This window comes from Macaca thibetana, chromosome 1 (assembly GCF_024542745.1).
Source record: "Macaca thibetana thibetana isolate TM-01 chromosome 1, ASM2454274v1, whole genome shotgun sequence".
In the NCBI taxonomy this organism is placed as follows: Eukaryota; Metazoa; Chordata; class Mammalia; order Primates; family Cercopithecidae; genus Macaca; species Macaca thibetana.
The window spans coordinates 128,321,569-128,340,395 of NC_065578.1; the positions used below are offsets into that span (position 1 = coordinate 128,321,569).

Here is an 18,827-nt window from a genome sequence, read left to right on the forward strand (position 1 = left end):
GTCGCCCAGGCTGGAGTGTAATGGTACGATCTTGACTCACTGAAGTCTCCACTTCCCAGGCTCAAGCGATTCTTCTGCATCCACCTCCCAAGTAGCTGGGATTAATTACAGGCGCCCTCCAGCATGCCCGGCTATTTTTTGTATTTTAAGTAGAGACCGGATTTCACCATGTTGGTCAAGCTGTTCTCGAACTCCTGACCTCAAGCGATCCAGCCACTTCAGCCTACCAAGGTGCTGAGATTACAGGCATGAGTCACTGCACCCAGCCAAGAATTAGGACTATTACTTTTATTTTATTATTTATTTTGAGACCGGATCTCACTCTGCCGCCCAGGCTGGAGTGCAGTGGCGCGATCTCAGCTCACTGCAACCCCTACCTCCCAGGCTCAAGCTATCCTTCCATCTCTGCCTCCCAAGTAGCTGAGACTACAGGTATGCACCACATCTGGCTAATTTTTGTATTTTGTGGAGATGGGCTTTCAGCATGTTGCCCCAGCTGGTCTCGAACTACTGGGGTCACGCAATCTGCCTGCTTTGGCCTCTCAAAGTGCTGGGATTACAGGGATAGCCACTGTGCCCAGTCTCAACATCTATAAAAGGAACAGTGGTACCAAAAAACCTAAGAAGTTAGGTTGGATCTAACGATAAGGAGGATTCAATAAAAATATCAGAAGGACAGTACTAAGAAAATTGAATACACTCCTTGTCCTTTCATGGGAATCAGTGGCTTACACAGGAAGCAAACACAGGAAGCCTTAACAGAAAGTAGGCAAAGCAATCAAAAACACCCAAGAGAGAAGAATAAATATAGATTATGATCAGTGAATAACTGTGAGAAATAACCTGCCAAGCTAATTTCACACTCTAGTCTTTAGAGTTAGGGATATTTGGAAACTTACAAGAAATATCCTGGTGGTACTGGCCTCCGGACTGAGATTGGGGTTGCAGGTGGCAAGAAGGTGGATTTGGGTCAAGAGCTGAACGTGCTGGGGATGGAAAGAAAATAATGAAGTGACATGTTGCCACACTGTCATTTCAGGAACCCAGAGAGATTTTTTTTTTTTTCTTCTTGGAGACAGGATCTCTCTCTGTCACCTAGGCTGCTGTGCAGTGATGGAATCGTGGCTCCACGCCCTCTCAACCTCCTGTGCTCAAGCAATCCTCCCACCTCAGCCTCCTGAGTAGCTGGGACCACAGGTGCATGGCACCATGCCTGGCTAATGTATTTTTATTTTTTGTAGAGACAGGGTTGCACTATGTTGCCCAGGTTGCTCTTGAACTCCCTGGCTCAAACAATCCTCCCACTTCAGTCTCCCAAAGTGCTGGGTTTACAGGTGTGAGTCACCATAACCCAGCCCCCAGAGAGACAATAACTAAGATGTTTGCAACTTTATCACATATATTTTGCTTTCTGAAAGGAGTATGAGAACAACATAGAATCTTGGCATAAATCTCTCAGACATGTTCCCTTGAACAAAATGACAGAACGAGAGGAAGCTTAACCTTAATCCAGAGGGACTGAGATTAGAAAAAGGAAAAAAAAACCTACTTCTCACAGTGAAGGTTGTTAAATTTCAGAATAGATTACTAAGGACTCTTTGAAATCTGTATTTCTGAATACCATTAGTATCCTTGTATGCTCTCTTCCTTGAGCCATAGGGCATGAACATGATGACTTCTCGAGCTCCTAGATGTGAAGATACTATGGTTTTAGCAGGTGGTAAGGTAACTATCTCTGACTTTTACAAAGCTGTTCATTTCTGGCCTCAGAGTTAGGCCTTGGTATAATCCAATATTAACATGACCAAGAAAAGTCTTACCTGCTGCATCTGCTGCTGGAGTCTCTTCCTCTGTGCTGGGTCCAGAATCAGAGTCTGATGAACTTTCTCACTCTGGGGTTTAACCTTCTCTACTTCCTGCAGCTGTTTGGCTGAAGATTTCTTCATCTTCAGCTGTTCAAATAGCTCCTTCACTGTCCGATGTTGTTCATTTAGCAAGTTGGCCAGTGGTTCCTCAAACCTATTCCCAACAGGGAGATGACTGAATTTGAGTGTTTCCCTAGGTCCACAACACATCCAATTTGTTCTAATGATGAGCAAAGAACCTGAACAATTTTCATTGTCTTCTAATCTGACAACTCACTTTAGTCAACAATCAAACTCCCAGCCTTATACAAATCTTTTCCCAAAGTAGTTAGCATGCATCAAATATGATGATTCTATATTACATTCCATCCCATTCCTCTACAATTCCTCTTCTAAATAATATACAAATGAAGAAAAAATCAAAATGCTAGGAACAGAGAAATATATGGGTAAGAAAGCAGCCAAGGAGCTGGTGGGAACTCATCATTCTCATTTCTTCCCTCATTTACTTGTTATTCCCATCCCAGGTTCAGCTTGTCCCATTTCGCTATCCACTCAGGCTGCACTGCCTTGCATTTTTTTTCAAAATTTAATTTTTTTTTTTTTTTGTGACACAGTCTCACTCTGTCGCCCAGGCTGGAGTGCAGTGGTGCGATCTCAGCTCACAACCTCTGCCTCCCGGGTTCAAGCGATTCTCCGGCCTCACCCTCTCAAGTAGCTGGGACTATAGGCACGTGCCACCACACCCAGCTAATTTTTTGTATTTTTAGTAGAGATGGGGTTTCACTGTGTTAGCCAGGACAGTCTCTATCTCCTGACCTCATGATCCACTCATCTCGGCTTCCCAAAGTGCTGGGATTACAGGCGTAAGCCACCATGGCTGGCCCTCAAAATTTTAAGTTTCGGAATACATGTGCAGGACATGCAGGTTTGTTACACAGGTAAACGTGTACCTTGGTGTTTTGCTGCACCCATCAACCCATCACCTTGGTATTAAGCCCAGCTGCATGAGCAGTTTATCCTGATCCTCTCCCTTCCCCCACCCCCCCAACAGGCCCCAGTGTGTGTTGTTCCCCACCCTGCATCCATGTGTTCTCATTGTTCAGTTCCTACTTATAAGTGAGAACATGCGGTATTGTTTTTCTGTTATTATGTTAGTTTGCTGATGGCTTCACCTCCATCCATGTCCCTGAAAGGGACGTGATATCGTACCTTTTTATGGCTGTATAGTATTCCATGGTAGAATACTACATTTTCTTATTTATCTATTGCTATAATATTGGGGATTCCTTGAAATATGAGAACCTGCTTGTTGTAGCTAAACAGATTTTTTTTTCTTTTGAGACAAAGTCTCACTCGGATGTCAAGCTGGAGTATAGTGGCATGATCTCGGCTCACTGCAACCTCCGCCTCCCTGGTTCAAGTGATTCTCCTGCCTCAGCCTCGCGAGTCGCTGGGACTACAGGCATGCACCACCACGCTCCAGCTAATTTTTGTATTTTTAGTAGAGACGGGGTTTCACCATGTTGGCCAGGATGGTCTCGATCTCTTGACCTCATGATCCACCTGCCTCGGCCTCCCAAAGTGGTGGGATTACAGGCGTGAGCCACCACGCCCGGCCAAAAGATCTTACCTGACTGCATAGGGTATCAGCACATGTTTAATTACTTAAGTATCTTATTCTCCTTTTACTTCAGAACTGACATGCTAGGTTTTTGAAAAAAGTCTCTCAGGAGGGTAGGGGTGGGAAATTAGGGTTTGGAACCTTAGAAGAGGAATTTATTTGCTTATTTATTTATTTATTTATTTTTTGAAATGGAGTCTTGCTCAGTTGCCCAGGCTGGAGTGCAGTGGCATGATCTCAGCTCACTGCAACCTCTGCCTCCCGGGTTCAAGTGATTCTCCTGCCTCAGCCTCCTGAGTAGCTGGGATTACAGGCGTGCATCACCACGGCCAGCTAATCTTTGTATTTTTTGTAGAGACAGGGTTTCACCACGTTAGCCAGGCTAGTCTCAAACGACTGACCTCAAGTGATCCACCCACCTGGAACTCCCAAACTGCTGGGATTACAGGCGGGAGCCACTGCACCCAGCCAGGAAGAGGAATTTAAAGGGCTAAAAGAAAATACCTTCATGGAGAGCAGTAGGGTAATATTTGAACTAACCACTCAGTTCTGTTCATGTGAACTACCATTACTTATTTTAGTATATCCTTTTCCTGCTTCATGCTAGAAGATTTTTGACTTGTTTAAGAAAGCAAGGCTTGCCAGTCAGAATGACAATTATTAAAAGGTCAAGAAACAGTCGGGCGTGGTGGCTCACGCCTGTAATCCCAGCAATTTGGGAGGCCAAGGCAGGTGGATCACTTGAGATCAGTGGTTCGAGACTAGCCTGGCTAACATGGTGAAACCCTGTCTCTACGAAAAAATACAAAAATTAGCCGGCTGTGGTGATGCGTGCCTATAATCCCAGCTACTCGCGAGGCTGAGGCAGGAGAATCGCTTGAACCCAGGAGGCAGAGGTTGCAGTGAGCCGAGATCGCGCCACTGCACTCCAGCCTGGGCAACAGAGCAAGACTCTGTTCCAAAAAAATAGAATAGAATAGAATAGAATAGAATAAAATAAATAAACAAATAAATTCCTCTTCTAAGGTTCCTAACTCTAACTTCCCACCCCTACCCTCCTGAGAGACTGTTTCCAGGGCTGAAGCAAAAATGGAAAAACCCAGCATGACAGTTCTGAAATAAAAGGAGAATAAGATACTTAAATGATTAAGCACGTGCTGATACCCTATGCAATCAGGATAAGACCTGTTGATGTAGCTACAACAAGCAGGTTATCATATTTCAAGTCATCTCCAATATTACAGCAATAGATAAATGTTTTCAATAGTTAATTTTAAAAAGTTATCATTTATCTATTGGGGATAAAAATTATGCTTTCTTTTATAGTATTTACTGTGGGTTTGGGCAGCACAGGGTAAAAACCTAAAGCCTGTGGGACTGTCTTATACAATCTTGTGAGAACTGAAAACCTGATCACCTGCACTACTACCACTAAAGGAACAGAAGCCCAGAAGCATAAAAAAGTAGGTAATGGAAACATAGCCTGCACGTAGTTGTATTTATTATTATTATTAATTTTTTTTTTTTTTTGAGATGGAGTTTCGTTCATGTTGCCCAGGCTGGAGTGCAATGGAGCGGTCTTGCCTCACTGCAACCTCTGCCTCCCAGGTTCAAGCGATTCTCCTGCCTCAGCCTCCCAAGTAGCGGGGATTACAGGCACCTGCCAACACGTCCGACTAATTTTTTTGCATTTTTAGTAGAGACAGGGTTTTGCTATGTTGGCCAGGGTGGTCTTGAACTCCTGACCTCAGGTAATATGCCCGCTTCAACATCCCAAAGTGCTGGGATTACAGGCGCGAGCCACTGGGCCCGACCTATAATTATTATTATTGTTTTTTTTTTTCTTTCTTTCTTTCTTTTTTGAGACGGCGTCTCTGTCTCCCAGGACAGAGTGCAGTGGCGTGATATCGGCTCATTGCAAATTCTGCCTCCTGGGTTCAAGCGATTCTCCTGCCTCAGCCTCCTGAGTAGCTGGGATTACAGGCGTGTGCTACCATGCCTGGCTAATTTTTATATTTTTAGTAGAGACGGGGTTTCACCATGTTGGTCAGGCTGGTCTCAAACTCCTGACCTCGTGATCTGACTGCCCTGGCCTTCCAAAGTGCTGGGATTACTGGTGTGAGCCACCACATCCGGCCTATTATTATTTTTTGAGGGGCAGTTTCACTCTGTCACCCAGGCTGGAGTGCAGTGGCACAATCTCGGCTCAGTGCAACCTCTGCCTCCCTTCAAGCGTTTCTCCTGCCTCAGCCTCCCAAGTAGCTGGGATTACAGGCACGTGCCACCACACCCAGCTAATTTTTATATTTTTAGTAGAGATGGGGTTTTACCATGTTGACCAGGCTGGTCTGGAACTCGTGACCTCAGGTGATTTGCCCGCCTCAGCCTCCCAAAGTGCTGGGATTACAGGTGTGAGTCACCACACGTGGCCTTGCACCTGCTTTTAATAAATATTACTTGGATAACTGATAAGGGAGGCACAGATGACTCACTTTCCCAGGGTTTTTGTTTTGTTCTTTTTTTTCTCTCTCTTCTTTATTGTGTTTTAAGATGTTTTTACTATCTATGGACTCACAGAATCCAGGATGCTTTATTGAGTCAAAGATTATAACAGGTTTGCATTTGCAACCGAAAGAAAAGCAGCAACTGCCCGAGTACAGTCATGTGCCACATAATGTTTCAGTCAACAATGAACCACATATTCAGAGGTGGTTCCATAAGATTATTGTATCTTTTCTATGTTTACATATACATACGTACTTACCACTGTGTAACAACTGCCTACAGTATTCAGCAGAATAACATGCTATACAGGTTTGTGGCCTGGGAGCAATATGTTATACCGTATAGCCTAGGTATGCTGTAGGCTAAACCATCAAGGTTTATCCAAGTGCTTTCTACATTTACACAATGATGAAATCGTTTAATGATAACATTTCACAGAATGTATCACCATGAGATGATATATGACTATTCTACTGAATACCAGAAGGTAACTGAATTCTAACAGGAGTTTTAAATTATTTCTATACTTTACAAATTTTACTTATTTTTTTCAGACAGAGTCTCTCTCTGACACGCAGTCTGCCATCTCGGCTCACTGCAACCTCCGCTTTCCGGGTTCAAGCGATTCTCCTGCCTCAGCCTCCCGAGTAGCTGAGATTACAGATACCCGCCACCATGCCTGACTAATTTTTGTATTTTTAGTAGAGATGTGGTTTCACCATGTTGGCCAGACTGGTCTCGACTCCTGACCTGAGGTGATCCCCCCGCCTCGGCCTCCCAAAGTGCTGGGATTACAGGCGTGAGCCACCACGCCCGGCCTATACTTCCCAAATTTTAAGAAGTTACAAAGAGTTGATCAGCAGAACCAAAACACGTTTATAGATCAAATCCCATTATGTGTTCCCAGGATGAATGGTTCCATTCATAGCAGAATGGAATTTTGTTCTATGAGCTGTAACTTAAAATAATGGGTCAAATACTGACTTAGCAATCTTGAGGTTTTTGATGTAGCTGTACTGTGATATTTGTTGTAATGGAGAATTACTGGTATTTCTAGTTTTTAGACATTGGTTGGCATATCTTATCTTTTTTTACTAAACTGGAAAATCCCTAAAGGTCTAGCTTTCAGATAAATCCCAAGCTTTCTACTTGGGTAGTAATGCTGTTAGGACACATGACTAATTAAGAGGGTCTATTCTCTTTGCTTAGTTCCACTTACAGCACAAAATGCATCCTGATCTCTAGCCATCCATCTAATGACTATATGCTGCTACTTGCAATGGATAACAATAGAATAAAGTGCAGATGCAAATCCACCAGAAAATGAGGAAAAAATTAAAGCCTCTACTTTCTGGATGCTGTAACACAAGTGCCAACCTCAGGCAGAAACGTCAGCACATACGTTTCAGACTCCTTACTGCAGGTGCTTCAGGGTTTGCTCCACTAATGCCTAGGTGACTTAACAAATTTTCAGTCACATTTAGCAAATATTAATGGCACATAAAAAGAACGAAAGGGACAGACTCGATATTATAATACGTTTGTGTGTTATAGTAGTTTGTGTGTCTGGCCACATAAATTCCTACATACCTCTCCAGCACCACTCACCTGGAGAAGTGGATATGGATGCCAGCTACTGTTTTTTCTCCCTTCCCAAACAGATACAGCTTGGCCTACAGCTGCACTGCCCCATACCAAGGAGACTTCACCTGACACCTAACTCCTGACAGGGCTCTGCATCCTTCCATCAGTAACAGAAGCTGGTTGGGGATGAAAAATTGTTAACTGCAACTTCTGAAAACCTTTTCAGAAATAAACTTTTCCTCTATTCCAAATCTCAAGGTCTTTCAACTAGCCTACCGTAGAGCTTGAGGAGTGTTAAAGTTAGGTCGAGGCTCAGCCACACGCTCCTCCTCTTCTGGGCCGTCATCTTCCACGTTGGAGAATCCCATCTCATCTTGGAACTGTGGGCAAAGGGAAGGGAGGGTTTTCCTGGGGAATGGGTCTCGAATGTTGCTCCAGTATTGGAAAGAAAGAGTGAAAACTACAGATTACAAGACTTTAATAATGCTGGCACCCAGAAAGAGCCAATGTCAGAACCTTCTCACTTCAGGACTCCCACAAACCCACACTTGGGATGGCTATTATGCCAAGAAAGAAGTCACTCAACCAGTCAACTCGTAACAGTAAGGACAGAGCATGGATAACTCAAAATTATCAATCTCTCTCTTTTTTTTTTTTTTTTTGAGACGGAGTCTTGCAGTCTTGCTCTATCGCCCGGCTGGAGTGCAGTGGCACGATCTGGGCTTACTGCAACCTCCACCTCCCAGATTCAAGTGATTTTCCTGCCTCAGCCTCTGCAATAACTGTGACTACAGGTGCCTGCCACCATGCCTAATATTTGTACTTTTAGTAGAGACAAGGCTTCATCATGTTGGCCAGGCTGGTCTCAAACTCCTGACCTCAGATGATCCACCCGCTGTGGCCTCCCAAAGTGCTGGGATTACAGGCGTGAGCCACCACACCCAGCCTCAAAATGATCAATCTCTTAAAGAGAAATACCTTTTGAGACAAATTTATGAAAAAGGTAATTATTTGTGCACAAAGTAGTTTAAAACTAGTTGACAATCTTTAAGGACACACCAAATGACAGTAGGGGAAGTCATCAAAAATTTTCAAGGGGCCAGGCATGCTGGTTCATACCTATAATTCCAGCACTTTGGGAGGCCCAATGCAGGAAAATTGCTTGAGCCCAGAAGTTCCATAACAGCCTGGGCAATGTGGTAAGACCCTGTCTCTACAAATAAAATAATTAGCTGGGTGTGTTGGTATGTCCCAGCTACTCACGAGGCTTAGACAGAGGACTGCTTAAGCCTAGAAGGTCAAGGTTGCTGTGAGCTGTAATTTCACCACTGCACTTTAGCTTGGGTGACGGAGTGAAACCCCCCTCAAAAAAAAAGAAGTTTCAAGGAAAATGTTAATAAGAACAACATACATGTATATAATCAAGAGTCTAGCAGTTAGAAAAATTCCCTTGTCATTATGTTCTTTCCCAGGTAGACTAAAAGTAGAATTGGTTCAGTCAGACCCCTCTCCTAGAAGGAGCATCACAGAGACCAAATGACACATCTTGCTGGAGAACTGACTTACAATCCCATGTTCTCACTTGAGGATCATTACTCACAGTTTCAAACAGCTCTTCCATCAGCTCATTTACTTCTTTTTCTGCAAGAAAGCCAAACAGTATGTTGTTGGTATAAATTAGATTTTACAATAAGGAAGAATTCCATGAAGACAACGTATAATGTTTTCAACAAGGAATGACAAATTCTTCATATCTATCCTTCTTTTTTTTGAGATGGGTCTCGCTATGTCACTCAGGCTGGAGCTCAGTGGCGCGATCTCGGCTCACTGCAACCTCTGCATCCCCTCCCTGGTCCAATCGATCCTCCCACCTCAGCTCCCCAAGTAGCTGAGACCACAGACGCATGCTGCCACACCCGGCTAAGTTTTGTATATTTTGTAGAGATGAGGTTTCGCCAGGCTGGTCTCGAACTCCTGAGCTCAAACGATCAGCCCAACTCGGCCTCCCAAAATGGTGGCATTACAGGCGTGAGCCACTATGACTGGCTATCCTTCCTTCATTTATTCAAAAACATTTATTGAGGCTGGGTGCGGTGGCTCACGCCTATAATCCCACCACTTTGGGAGGCTCTCTACTAAAAATACAAAAAATTAGCCAGCCATGGTGGTGGGTGCCTGTAGTCCCAGCTACTTGGGAAGCTGAGGCAGGAGAACGGCTTGAACCCAGGAGGTGGAGCTTGCAGTGAGCTGAGATTGCACCACTGCACTCCAGCTTGGGCGATAGAGCAAGACCCTGTCTAAAAAAAAAACAAAAACAAAAACAACAACAACAAAAAACATTTATTGAGCACTATGCTTTTTAGATGCTTGGGATGTATGAGAGAATGAGAGAGAGAGACAGATATCTATTCGCATGAAGCTTAAATTCTAAAAGGAAGAAGACAGGAAAAAATGTGAGCTAGACGATTTTATAATTAGATGGCCTATCCAAATCCACACAGTACTGAATGGAATCAAGAGACAAGTCTCCTAGCCTGGGTAAAATGTTGAAACCATATCTCTACAAAAAAATTTAGCTGGGCTTGGTGGTGCACACCTGCAGTCCCAGCTACTCAAGAGGCTGAGGTGAGAGAATCTCGAGTCCAGGAGGCAGAGGCTGCAGTGTGGCTGAGATCATGCCCCTGCATTCCAGCCTAGGCGACAGAGCAAGATACTGTTTAAAAAAAAAAGAGACAGAGAGAAAGACAAGTTTCCAACAGGGTTTTATAGGATGCTGTCTTTGGATCTGAACTATTCAAGAACTCCATCAGTGACTTAAAAGACCCAGAGAACATACTTAACAAATCTGTAGATGATATAAAGCTGAAAGGGACTGCCAATCCAACTGATGGAAAATTCAAAATTATATTTTCTCAAATCAACTGGATGGAACATATAGGGATAAATTTAAAGTTCCATGTTTAAGAATGTTTTTGTTTTTTTTAAATAGAGACAGCATCTTGCTATGTTGCCCAGGCTGGTCTCAAACTCCTTAGTTCCAGTGATCCTCCCACCTTGGCCTCCCTAAGTGTTGGGATTACAGGTGTGAGCCATGGTGCCCAGTCCTACAGTTAAGAGTTTTAAAGATCAGTTTATTAACTACATGAAAAGGTGACATGGCTTAAAAATAATGTGAAAAAGACCTGAAAGTTTTGGTTGGTACAAGAATCTGAGGTAAAAAAAAAAAAAAAGTTTTGGTTGACATCAAGTTCAATAAGACACAGCTGCTCCAAAATAGGGCTCATAACCAACAAGGCAAACATATCACTGAACTAGAGCAGAGTCTAACACTATGTCTGCAAGACTGTGAACAATTTTATAAAGGCCCTTCTTAGGAGGACATTAAAAAAATTAAGATCCAGGCCAGGGGTGGTGGCTCACGCCTCTAATTCCAGCACTTTAGGAGGCCGAGGCAGGCAGATCACCTGAGGTTAGGAGTTCGATACCAGTCTGACCAACATGGTGAAACCCCGCCTCTACTAAAAATACAACAATTAGCCAGGCATGGTGGCACACACCTGGAATCCCAGCTACTCGGGAGGCTGAGGCAGGAGACTCACTTGAACCCAGGAGGTGGAGGCTGCACTGAGCCAATGAGCACTAATGCACTCCAGCCTGGGCAACAGGGCGAGACTCCATCTCGAAAATAAATAAATAAATAAATAAATTAGTCGGGCATGGTTGCACATTCCTGTAATCCCAGCTACTTGGGAGGCTGAGGCACAAGAATCGCTTAAACCCGGGAGGCAAAGGCTACGCTGACTGGAGATCATACCACTGCACTCTAGCTTGGGAGACAGAGTGAGACTCTGTCTCAAACATGGAAAAAAAACAAAAACAAAAACAAAACCAAAATCAATTAAGTAATTTAATTTTTTTTTAAATTTTTTTTTTTGAGACTGAGTCTCACTCTTGTCACCCAGGCTGGAGTGCAGTGGCGCGATCTCAGCTCACTGCAACCTCCACCTTCGGGCTTCAAGCAATTCTCATTCACCATGCCTGGCTAATTTTTTGTAGTTTTAGTAGCGACAGTGTTTCACTACGTTGCCCAGGCTGGTCTTGAACTCCTGACCTCAAGTGATCTGCCAGCCTCAGTGTCTCAAAGTGTTGGGATTACAGGCGTGCGCCACCATGCCCAGCCAACAAAAAAAATTAAAATCCAAATGTTGCTGAGGGTGTAGAGCAAATGGAACTCTAATGAGAACGTAAAATGGAAAGCCACTTTGGAAAATGGTCTGGCAATTTCTCATAAAACTAAACATACCTATCCCGTGATCCAGTGATTTATCTCCTATATAGCTGACCCAAGAGAAATGAAATATGCCTTTTCTAATTCATAAGTGGGGACAAATGAGAGACAGAAATGAAGCATTGCCACAAAGACTTGCACAAAATAGTTCAGACCAGCTTTATTCAACATTACCCAAAATTAAAAACAGCCCAGATGATCAACACAAAAATAGATAATCTGTAGTATATTTACACAATGAAATTATAGTCAACAATAAAAGGGAACAAACTAATGACACATGCAACAGAAATGAATCTCAAAAATATTATGCTGAGTGAAAGAAGCCATACATACACACAAAGCACATCCTATATGATTCCATTTATGTGAGGTTCTAAAACTGGCAAATTTAACCTGTGATTAAGAAAAAAAATCAAAACAGTGGTTGCCTCTGAGGGGATGGTGTCGGGATTGACTTGGAAGGGGCATGAAACTTTCTGGGGTGAGGATTCTATATCCTGATAGGGATTTGGGTCACACAGGTACACACATGTCAAAATTCATTAAATGGTACACTTAAGATGTGTGTGATACACTGTGTGTAAAATCACCTATAAAAAGAAATCATAAACAAATATCGAGCTCTAGTTCATTATATGCGTGCTGAAGTGGTTAAAAGTGAAGTATAGGCTCATGCCTGTAATCCCAGCACTTTGGGAGGCAGAGGTGGGCGGATCACGAGGTCAGGAGTTCGAGACCAGCCTGGCCAAGATGGTGAAACCCCGTCTCTACTAAAAATACAAAAATTAGACAGACATGGTGGTGCGAGCCTGTAATCCCAGCTACTCTGGAGGCTGACGCAGGAGAATTTCTTGAACCTGGGAGGCGGAGGTTGCAGTGAGCCGAGATCGTACCACTGCACTCCAGAGTGAGACTCTGTCTCCAAAAAAAAAAATGACATATAGTCAGGTGCCACTGTGCCATTGTGCACGCTTGTAATCTCAGCTGGTCAGGAGGTTGAGCTGGGAGGATCACTAGACTGCAAGAGTTCAAGACCAACCCATGCAACACAGACCTCGTTTGAATTAAAAAAAAAAAAAAAAAAAAAAAAAAAAAAAGGTGAAGTGTAATTTACTCTGAAATGCATTTGAAAACTAAGATGCGGCCGGGCGTGGTGGCTCACGCCTGTAATCCCAGCACTTTGGGAGGCCGAGGTGGGCGGATCACAGGTCAGGAGATCGAGACCATGGTGAAACCCCGTCTCTACTAAAAATAGAAAAAATTAGCCGGGCGCAGGGGCGGGCGCCTGTAGTCCCAGCTACTCGGGAGGCTGAGGCAGGAGAATGGCGTGAACCCGGGAGGCGGAGCTTGCAGTGAGCCGAGATTGCGCCACTGCACTCCAGCCTGGGCGACAGAGCGAGACTCCGTCTCAAAAAAAAAAAAAAGAAAACTAAGATGCATCCACAAATGGACAGGGAGATGGACAGCTGCATGATAAGGCAAATAAAGTCATCCCTCAGTATATGTGGAGATTGGTTCCAGGAGCCCATGGATACCAAAATCTGAGGATACTCAAGTCTCTTATACAAAAATGGTGTAGTATTTGCATATAATCTACACACATCCTTCTGTATACCTTATCTCTAGATTACTTATCACCTAATACAATGTAAATGCTATGTAAATAGTTGTTATACCATACTATTTTTTACTTACTTATTTGAGACAAGCTCTCACTCTGTCACCCAGGCTGGAGTGCAGTGGCAGTGGTATAATCACAGCTCACTGCAACCTTGAACTTGTGGGCTCAAGGGATCCTCCTGACTCTGTCTCCCGAGTAGCTGGGACTACAAGCACACACCACTGCACCCAGATAATTTTTAAACTTTTTGTAGAGATGGGGTCTCAGTATGTTGCCCAGGCTGATCTCAAACTCCTGTGCTCAAGCGATCCTCTTGCCTCAGCCTCCCACAGTGCTGGGATTACAGATGTTAGCCACTATGCCCAGCCAGTATTATTTTCTGCTGTTGCATTTTTTTTTCCAGAATATTTTCAAGGTTGACTGAATCTGTAGATGTGAAACCTGCACATATGAAAGGCCCACAGTTTATATTAAACCTATCGAAAATTTGGCCAGGCATGGTGGCTCATGCCTGTAATCCCAGCACTTTGGGAGGCCGAGGTGGGTGGATCATGAGGTCAGGAGATGGAGACCATCCTGGCCAACATGCTGAAACCCCATCTCCACTAAAAATACAAAAATTAGCTGGGCATGGTGGCGCGTGACTATAATCCCAGCTACTCGGGAGGCTGAGGCAGGAGATTCGCTTGAACCAGGGAGTCGGAGGTTGCAGTGAGCCAAGATGGCGCCACGGCACTCCAGCCTGGAGACAGAGCGAGACTCCATCTCAAAAAAAATAAAAAAACTATAGAAAGTAGGAGGTGAGGCTGGGCATGGTGGCTCAAGCCCATAATCCCAGCACTTTCAGAGGCCGAGGCAGGCAGATCACCTGAGGTCAGGAGTTCGAGACGAGCCTGGCCAACCAACATGGTGAAACCCCTTCTCTACTAAAAACACAAAAATTAGCCGGGTATGGTGGCAGGGGCTTTTAATCCCAGCTACTCAGGAGGCTGGGGCAGGAGAACCACTTGAACCTGGGAGGTGGAGGTTGCAGTGAGCCGAGATCACACCATTGCACTCTAGCCTGGGGAACAAGGGTGAGACTTCATCTCAAAAAAAAAAAAAAGTTGGTGGTGAGTACACGAATGTTAGCTGTATAATTTTCAACTTCTCTCTATATATTTTTAAATTTCATAATAAGATGTAACAGGGGAAAAGTTTAAAGAAAATAAATGCTAGAATCCAGAGAAGAGTAACATGCGTGGTGAGAGGTTTGGACACCAAGGCTTTGGAGAAGAAGAAACCTCGCAGAAGAAACTTGAAACTTTCCTATGTTTTGCATAGGAAAAAAAAAACCAACAACTTAAGAAACGTCTTTTAATATGGTACAGTTGGGGATAAATTGGTTTTTTTAACAGCAAAAGACAAATAGGAGGCCGGGTGCAGTGGCTCATGACTGTAATCCCAGAACTTTGGGAAGCTGAGGCAGGTGGATCACCCGAGGTCAGGAGTTCAAGACCAGCCTGGCCAACCTGGTGAAACCCTGTCTCTACTAAAAATATAAAAATTAGCTGGGCATGGTGGCGGGTGCCTGTAATCCCAGCTACTCGGGAGGCTGAGGCAGGAGAAACACTTGAACCCAGGAGGCGGAGTTTGCAGTGAGCTGAGATCACACCACTGCACTCCAGCCTGGGCAACAACAGCAAAACTCCATCTCAAAAGAAAATAAAAAAATAAAGACAAATAGGAGGAATATAAGAGGATTGATCTTCTTGCTTTGCATTCAAATTTGCGTTCAATAAGGAAAGTATCTGAATTTGCATTCAGATTTGGGTTCAATAAGAAAAGTATTAATTGAGGAGGTGTTCAAGTTTACAATACACTATCAGCAGAATCGTTGAGCTCCCTGTCACTGAAAGTATACAAACAGAGACTAAAAAGGCCACCTCAGAGGAAGTGTAAACAAATTCTCGGCCAGGCGCGGTGGCTCAAGCCTGTAATCCCAGCACTTTGGGAGGCCAAGACGGGTGGATCACGAGGTCAGGAGATCGAGGCCATCCTGGCGAACACGGTGAAACCCCATCTCTACTAAAAAATACAAAAAAATAGCCGGGTGAGATGGCGGGCGCCTATAGTCCCAGCTACTCGGGAGGTTGAGGCAGGAGAATGGCGTGAACCCGGGAGGCGGAGCTTGCAGTGAGCCGAGATCACGCCACTGCACTCCAGACTAGGAGAGAGAGCGAGACTCTGTCTCAAATAAATAAATAAGTAAATAAATAAATAAATAAATAAAAAGATCTGCTTTTGTGCTTTAAGCAGATGTTTCTTTACTTGCATATGACACTGTTGACCATTCTGTCCTTCTTGAAAGACTTTTTTTTTGAAACAGGTCTTGCTCTGACCCAGGTTGGAGTACAGTGTTATGATCTCTGCTCACTACAGTCTCCACTTCCTGGGTTCAAGTGATCCTCCCACCTCAGCTTCCCAAGTAGCTGGGACTATGGGTGTGCACCACCACGACTAATTTTTATTTTATTTTTAAAATTTTTTTATAGAAACAATATCTCACTATCTTACCCAGGCTGGTCTTGAAATCCTGGGCTCATGCGATCCTTCTGCCTCGGCCTCCCAAGTGCTGGGATTATAGACATGAGCCACTGTGCCCTAGCCAAAAGACTCTTCCTTTGGTTTCTACAACACTAGATTTTTCTAGGTTATTCTTGTACTTTCCTAGATTCTCCTTTCAGTTTTCTCAAAGTATAAATTCTATATTTTCTCTAATTCTTGGTGCTTTCCTTTCAATGCTTCCACTATCCTTGTCATAATATATCAAAATAAATGAAAGATCTTCACAAAGGAAATGGTATTCTAATCTTAAAATCAAGGTGAAAGGCACAATAAAGCAATAAAATAAAATGTAAGTTCTAAAGGATTGTATTTACATATAATTCTCTTTACACAAAGAACTGCATTAATTAGGTATATCTTGGATGTTTATAAAGCTCTCTGCCTCCTAGTCTTTTGCTATTAAAAAAAAGCAATTTATCCCCAACTGTACCATATTAAAAGATGTTTCTGAAGTTTTTTTTTTTTTCCTATGCAAAACATAGGAAAGTTTCAAGTTTCTATAAAGCTCTCTGCTTTATAAACATACAAGATAGACGTTAACCTGGTCAAAAGCCAGTAACTTACCTTCTCAATGTCATGTATATTATTCCAGTACAGGGTCATGCATACATGCAACAAAAATCAATGGCTTATGAAATATATTTTCTATTTTTCTCTCTCCCCATAGGTAGAATTTCTTCAGGATGAAATATATGTTTTCTATGCTTGACACACTAGCCAATTACATAATTTTTTTTTTGAGTCAGGGTCTCCCTCTGCCACCAAGGCTGGAGTGCAGTGGCACCATCATAGTTTGCTGAATCCTTGACCTCCTGGGCTGAAGCAATCCTCCTGCCCCAGCCTCCTGAGTAGCTGGGACTACAGGTATGTGCCAATACATTTGGCTAATTTCTTAAATTTTTAGTAGAGACAAAGTTTCTCTATGTTGCCTATGCCGGTCTCAAACTCCTGAGCTCAAGCAATCTTTCTGCCCCAGCCTCCCAAAGTGCTAGGATTACAGGTGTAAGCTACCACGTCTAGCTCAATAATATAATTTTTTATACAAATAATTCAAGCCAAGTTATCATAATTGTTTTCCATACCTCCAGTCTTGTTCACTTTACCTAACAAATAAATACATGAAACTGGTATTAAATCAAAGTGATCTTTCTAAAATCCGAATCAGTTCCTACTGATTTACTCCTTAAAGCTCGTTTTTGTTTTTTGTTTTTTTTCAGGCGGAGACTCGCTCTGTCGCCCAGGCTGGAGTGTACTGGCATGATCTCGGCTCACTGCAACCTCTCCTGCCTGGGTTCAAGCAATTTTTCAGCCTCAGCCTCCTGAGTATCTAGAATTACAGGCACCTACTACCATGCCTGGCTAATTCTTGTATTTTTAGTAGAGACAGGGTTTTGCCATGTTGTCCAGGCTGGTCTTGAACTCTTGACCTCAGGTGATCTGCCTGCCTCCACCTCCCAAAGTGCTGGGATTACAGGCATGAGACACCATGCCCGCCCTTAAACTTCATTTTGAGAGCTTAATGATCCTCCATGATGTAAACACTACCTAATTTTATCTACCACTTCTCTATCTTTTCACTCATATACCACCACCAAAGTACTTACTATTTTCCAAACATACTTTTTTGATGTTTTACAATTCTGTGGTTTGCAGATGCTCTTCTATTTGCAATATTCCTCTCTGTCCCTATTCACCAAATTTCTATTCCTCCTTCAAAACTAAGATAAAAAACCATTTCATTCTGCAAATTCCTTCCTAAGTTCTCCTATCCTAGTCCATATCACACACTAGGAGATGACACCCTCTTTTAGATGATTATTATACCTTATGTAAAACCTGTTACAGCATTTATCACTTTGTATTGTAACTTTTTCTGTTTCTATCACCCTACTAGGCTGAACTCCTAAAGCACAGACGCCATGTCTTATTCATCTTGCACAATCCCTGCCAAACAGTAAAGACTCAATACATGACTGTGGGATATATGAATGAACAACTGATGGGCTTTCTGAATATATACCTAAATTAAAGAATCAGATAAATAAATGGGTAAAGGAAACTTAAATGTCTTAACATGGATAAGCTGCAAACTTCACCCCTAAAAATCTACAAAGTAAACAAAGGCAGCTGCAAAGCAGTCAAGAGCAGGACTTATAATAAACAGACTCACTGGTGATTCTCACTGCCCGGTCAGTCCGGAAATCCTCTGTGTCTGGTTCATCAAGGTCTTCCAGGAAATTATATTCTGGATCATCATCATCATCTGCTTCATCTAGAGAAAAAAGTGTTTCAGATGCTTATTCCCAACTTTGTTCTCAAACTTCTAAGAATCTGTTCCAATAAAGCACATTTCTTCTTTTTTTTTTTGAGACAGGGTCTCACTCTGTCGCCCAGGCTGGAGTGCAGCTCACTGCAACCTCCCCCTCCCAGGCGCAAGTGATCCTCCCACCTCAGCCTCCTGAGTAGCTGGGACCACAGGCAAATGCCACCACGCCCAGCTAATTTTGTGTAGTATATTCCATGAAAATAATACTTTCTGTAAAAGCTACTTGTACAATGAAGCTGACAGTGAAAAAAGGAATGGCCCAAATTCCCAACAATTAGAGAATGACTATATAATTATAATTTCTTAGTATAAAATACTACAGGTTGAGCATTCCAAATCCAAAACTCCAAAATCTGACACTTTGTGTGTGCAAATATGACTCTCAAGGGAAATAGCCACTGGAG

The 18,827-nt window shown here is 43.1% G+C and overlaps 2 protein-coding genes across 10 annotated transcripts in view; one reads left to right on the forward strand and one right to left on the reverse strand.

The window, feature by feature from the left end:
- LAMTOR2 (late endosomal/lysosomal adaptor, MAPK and MTOR activator 2) overlaps positions 1-18,827 on the forward strand; it is a 334,290-nt gene that overhangs the window by 29,392 nt on the left and 286,071 nt on the right. The window lies entirely within an intron of this gene.
- Positions 1-18,827, reverse strand: part of GON4L (gon-4 like) — a 101,393-nt gene that overhangs the window by 28,142 nt on the left and 54,424 nt on the right. For all 9 annotated transcript variants that reach the window (XM_050752284.1, XM_050752236.1, XM_050752265.1 and 6 more), the window contains 5 exons: positions 18,268-18,369; positions 9,179-9,219; positions 7,855-7,958; positions 1,821-2,019; positions 900-986 (listed from right to left, as the gene is read on the reverse strand). In XM_050752284.1, coding sequence (XP_050608241.1) covers positions 900-986; positions 1,821-2,019; positions 7,855-7,958; positions 9,179-9,219; positions 18,268-18,369 — 533 coding nt within the window. The remainder of the gene's footprint in view (positions 1-899; positions 987-1,820; positions 2,020-7,854; positions 7,959-9,178; positions 9,220-18,267; positions 18,370-18,827) is intronic.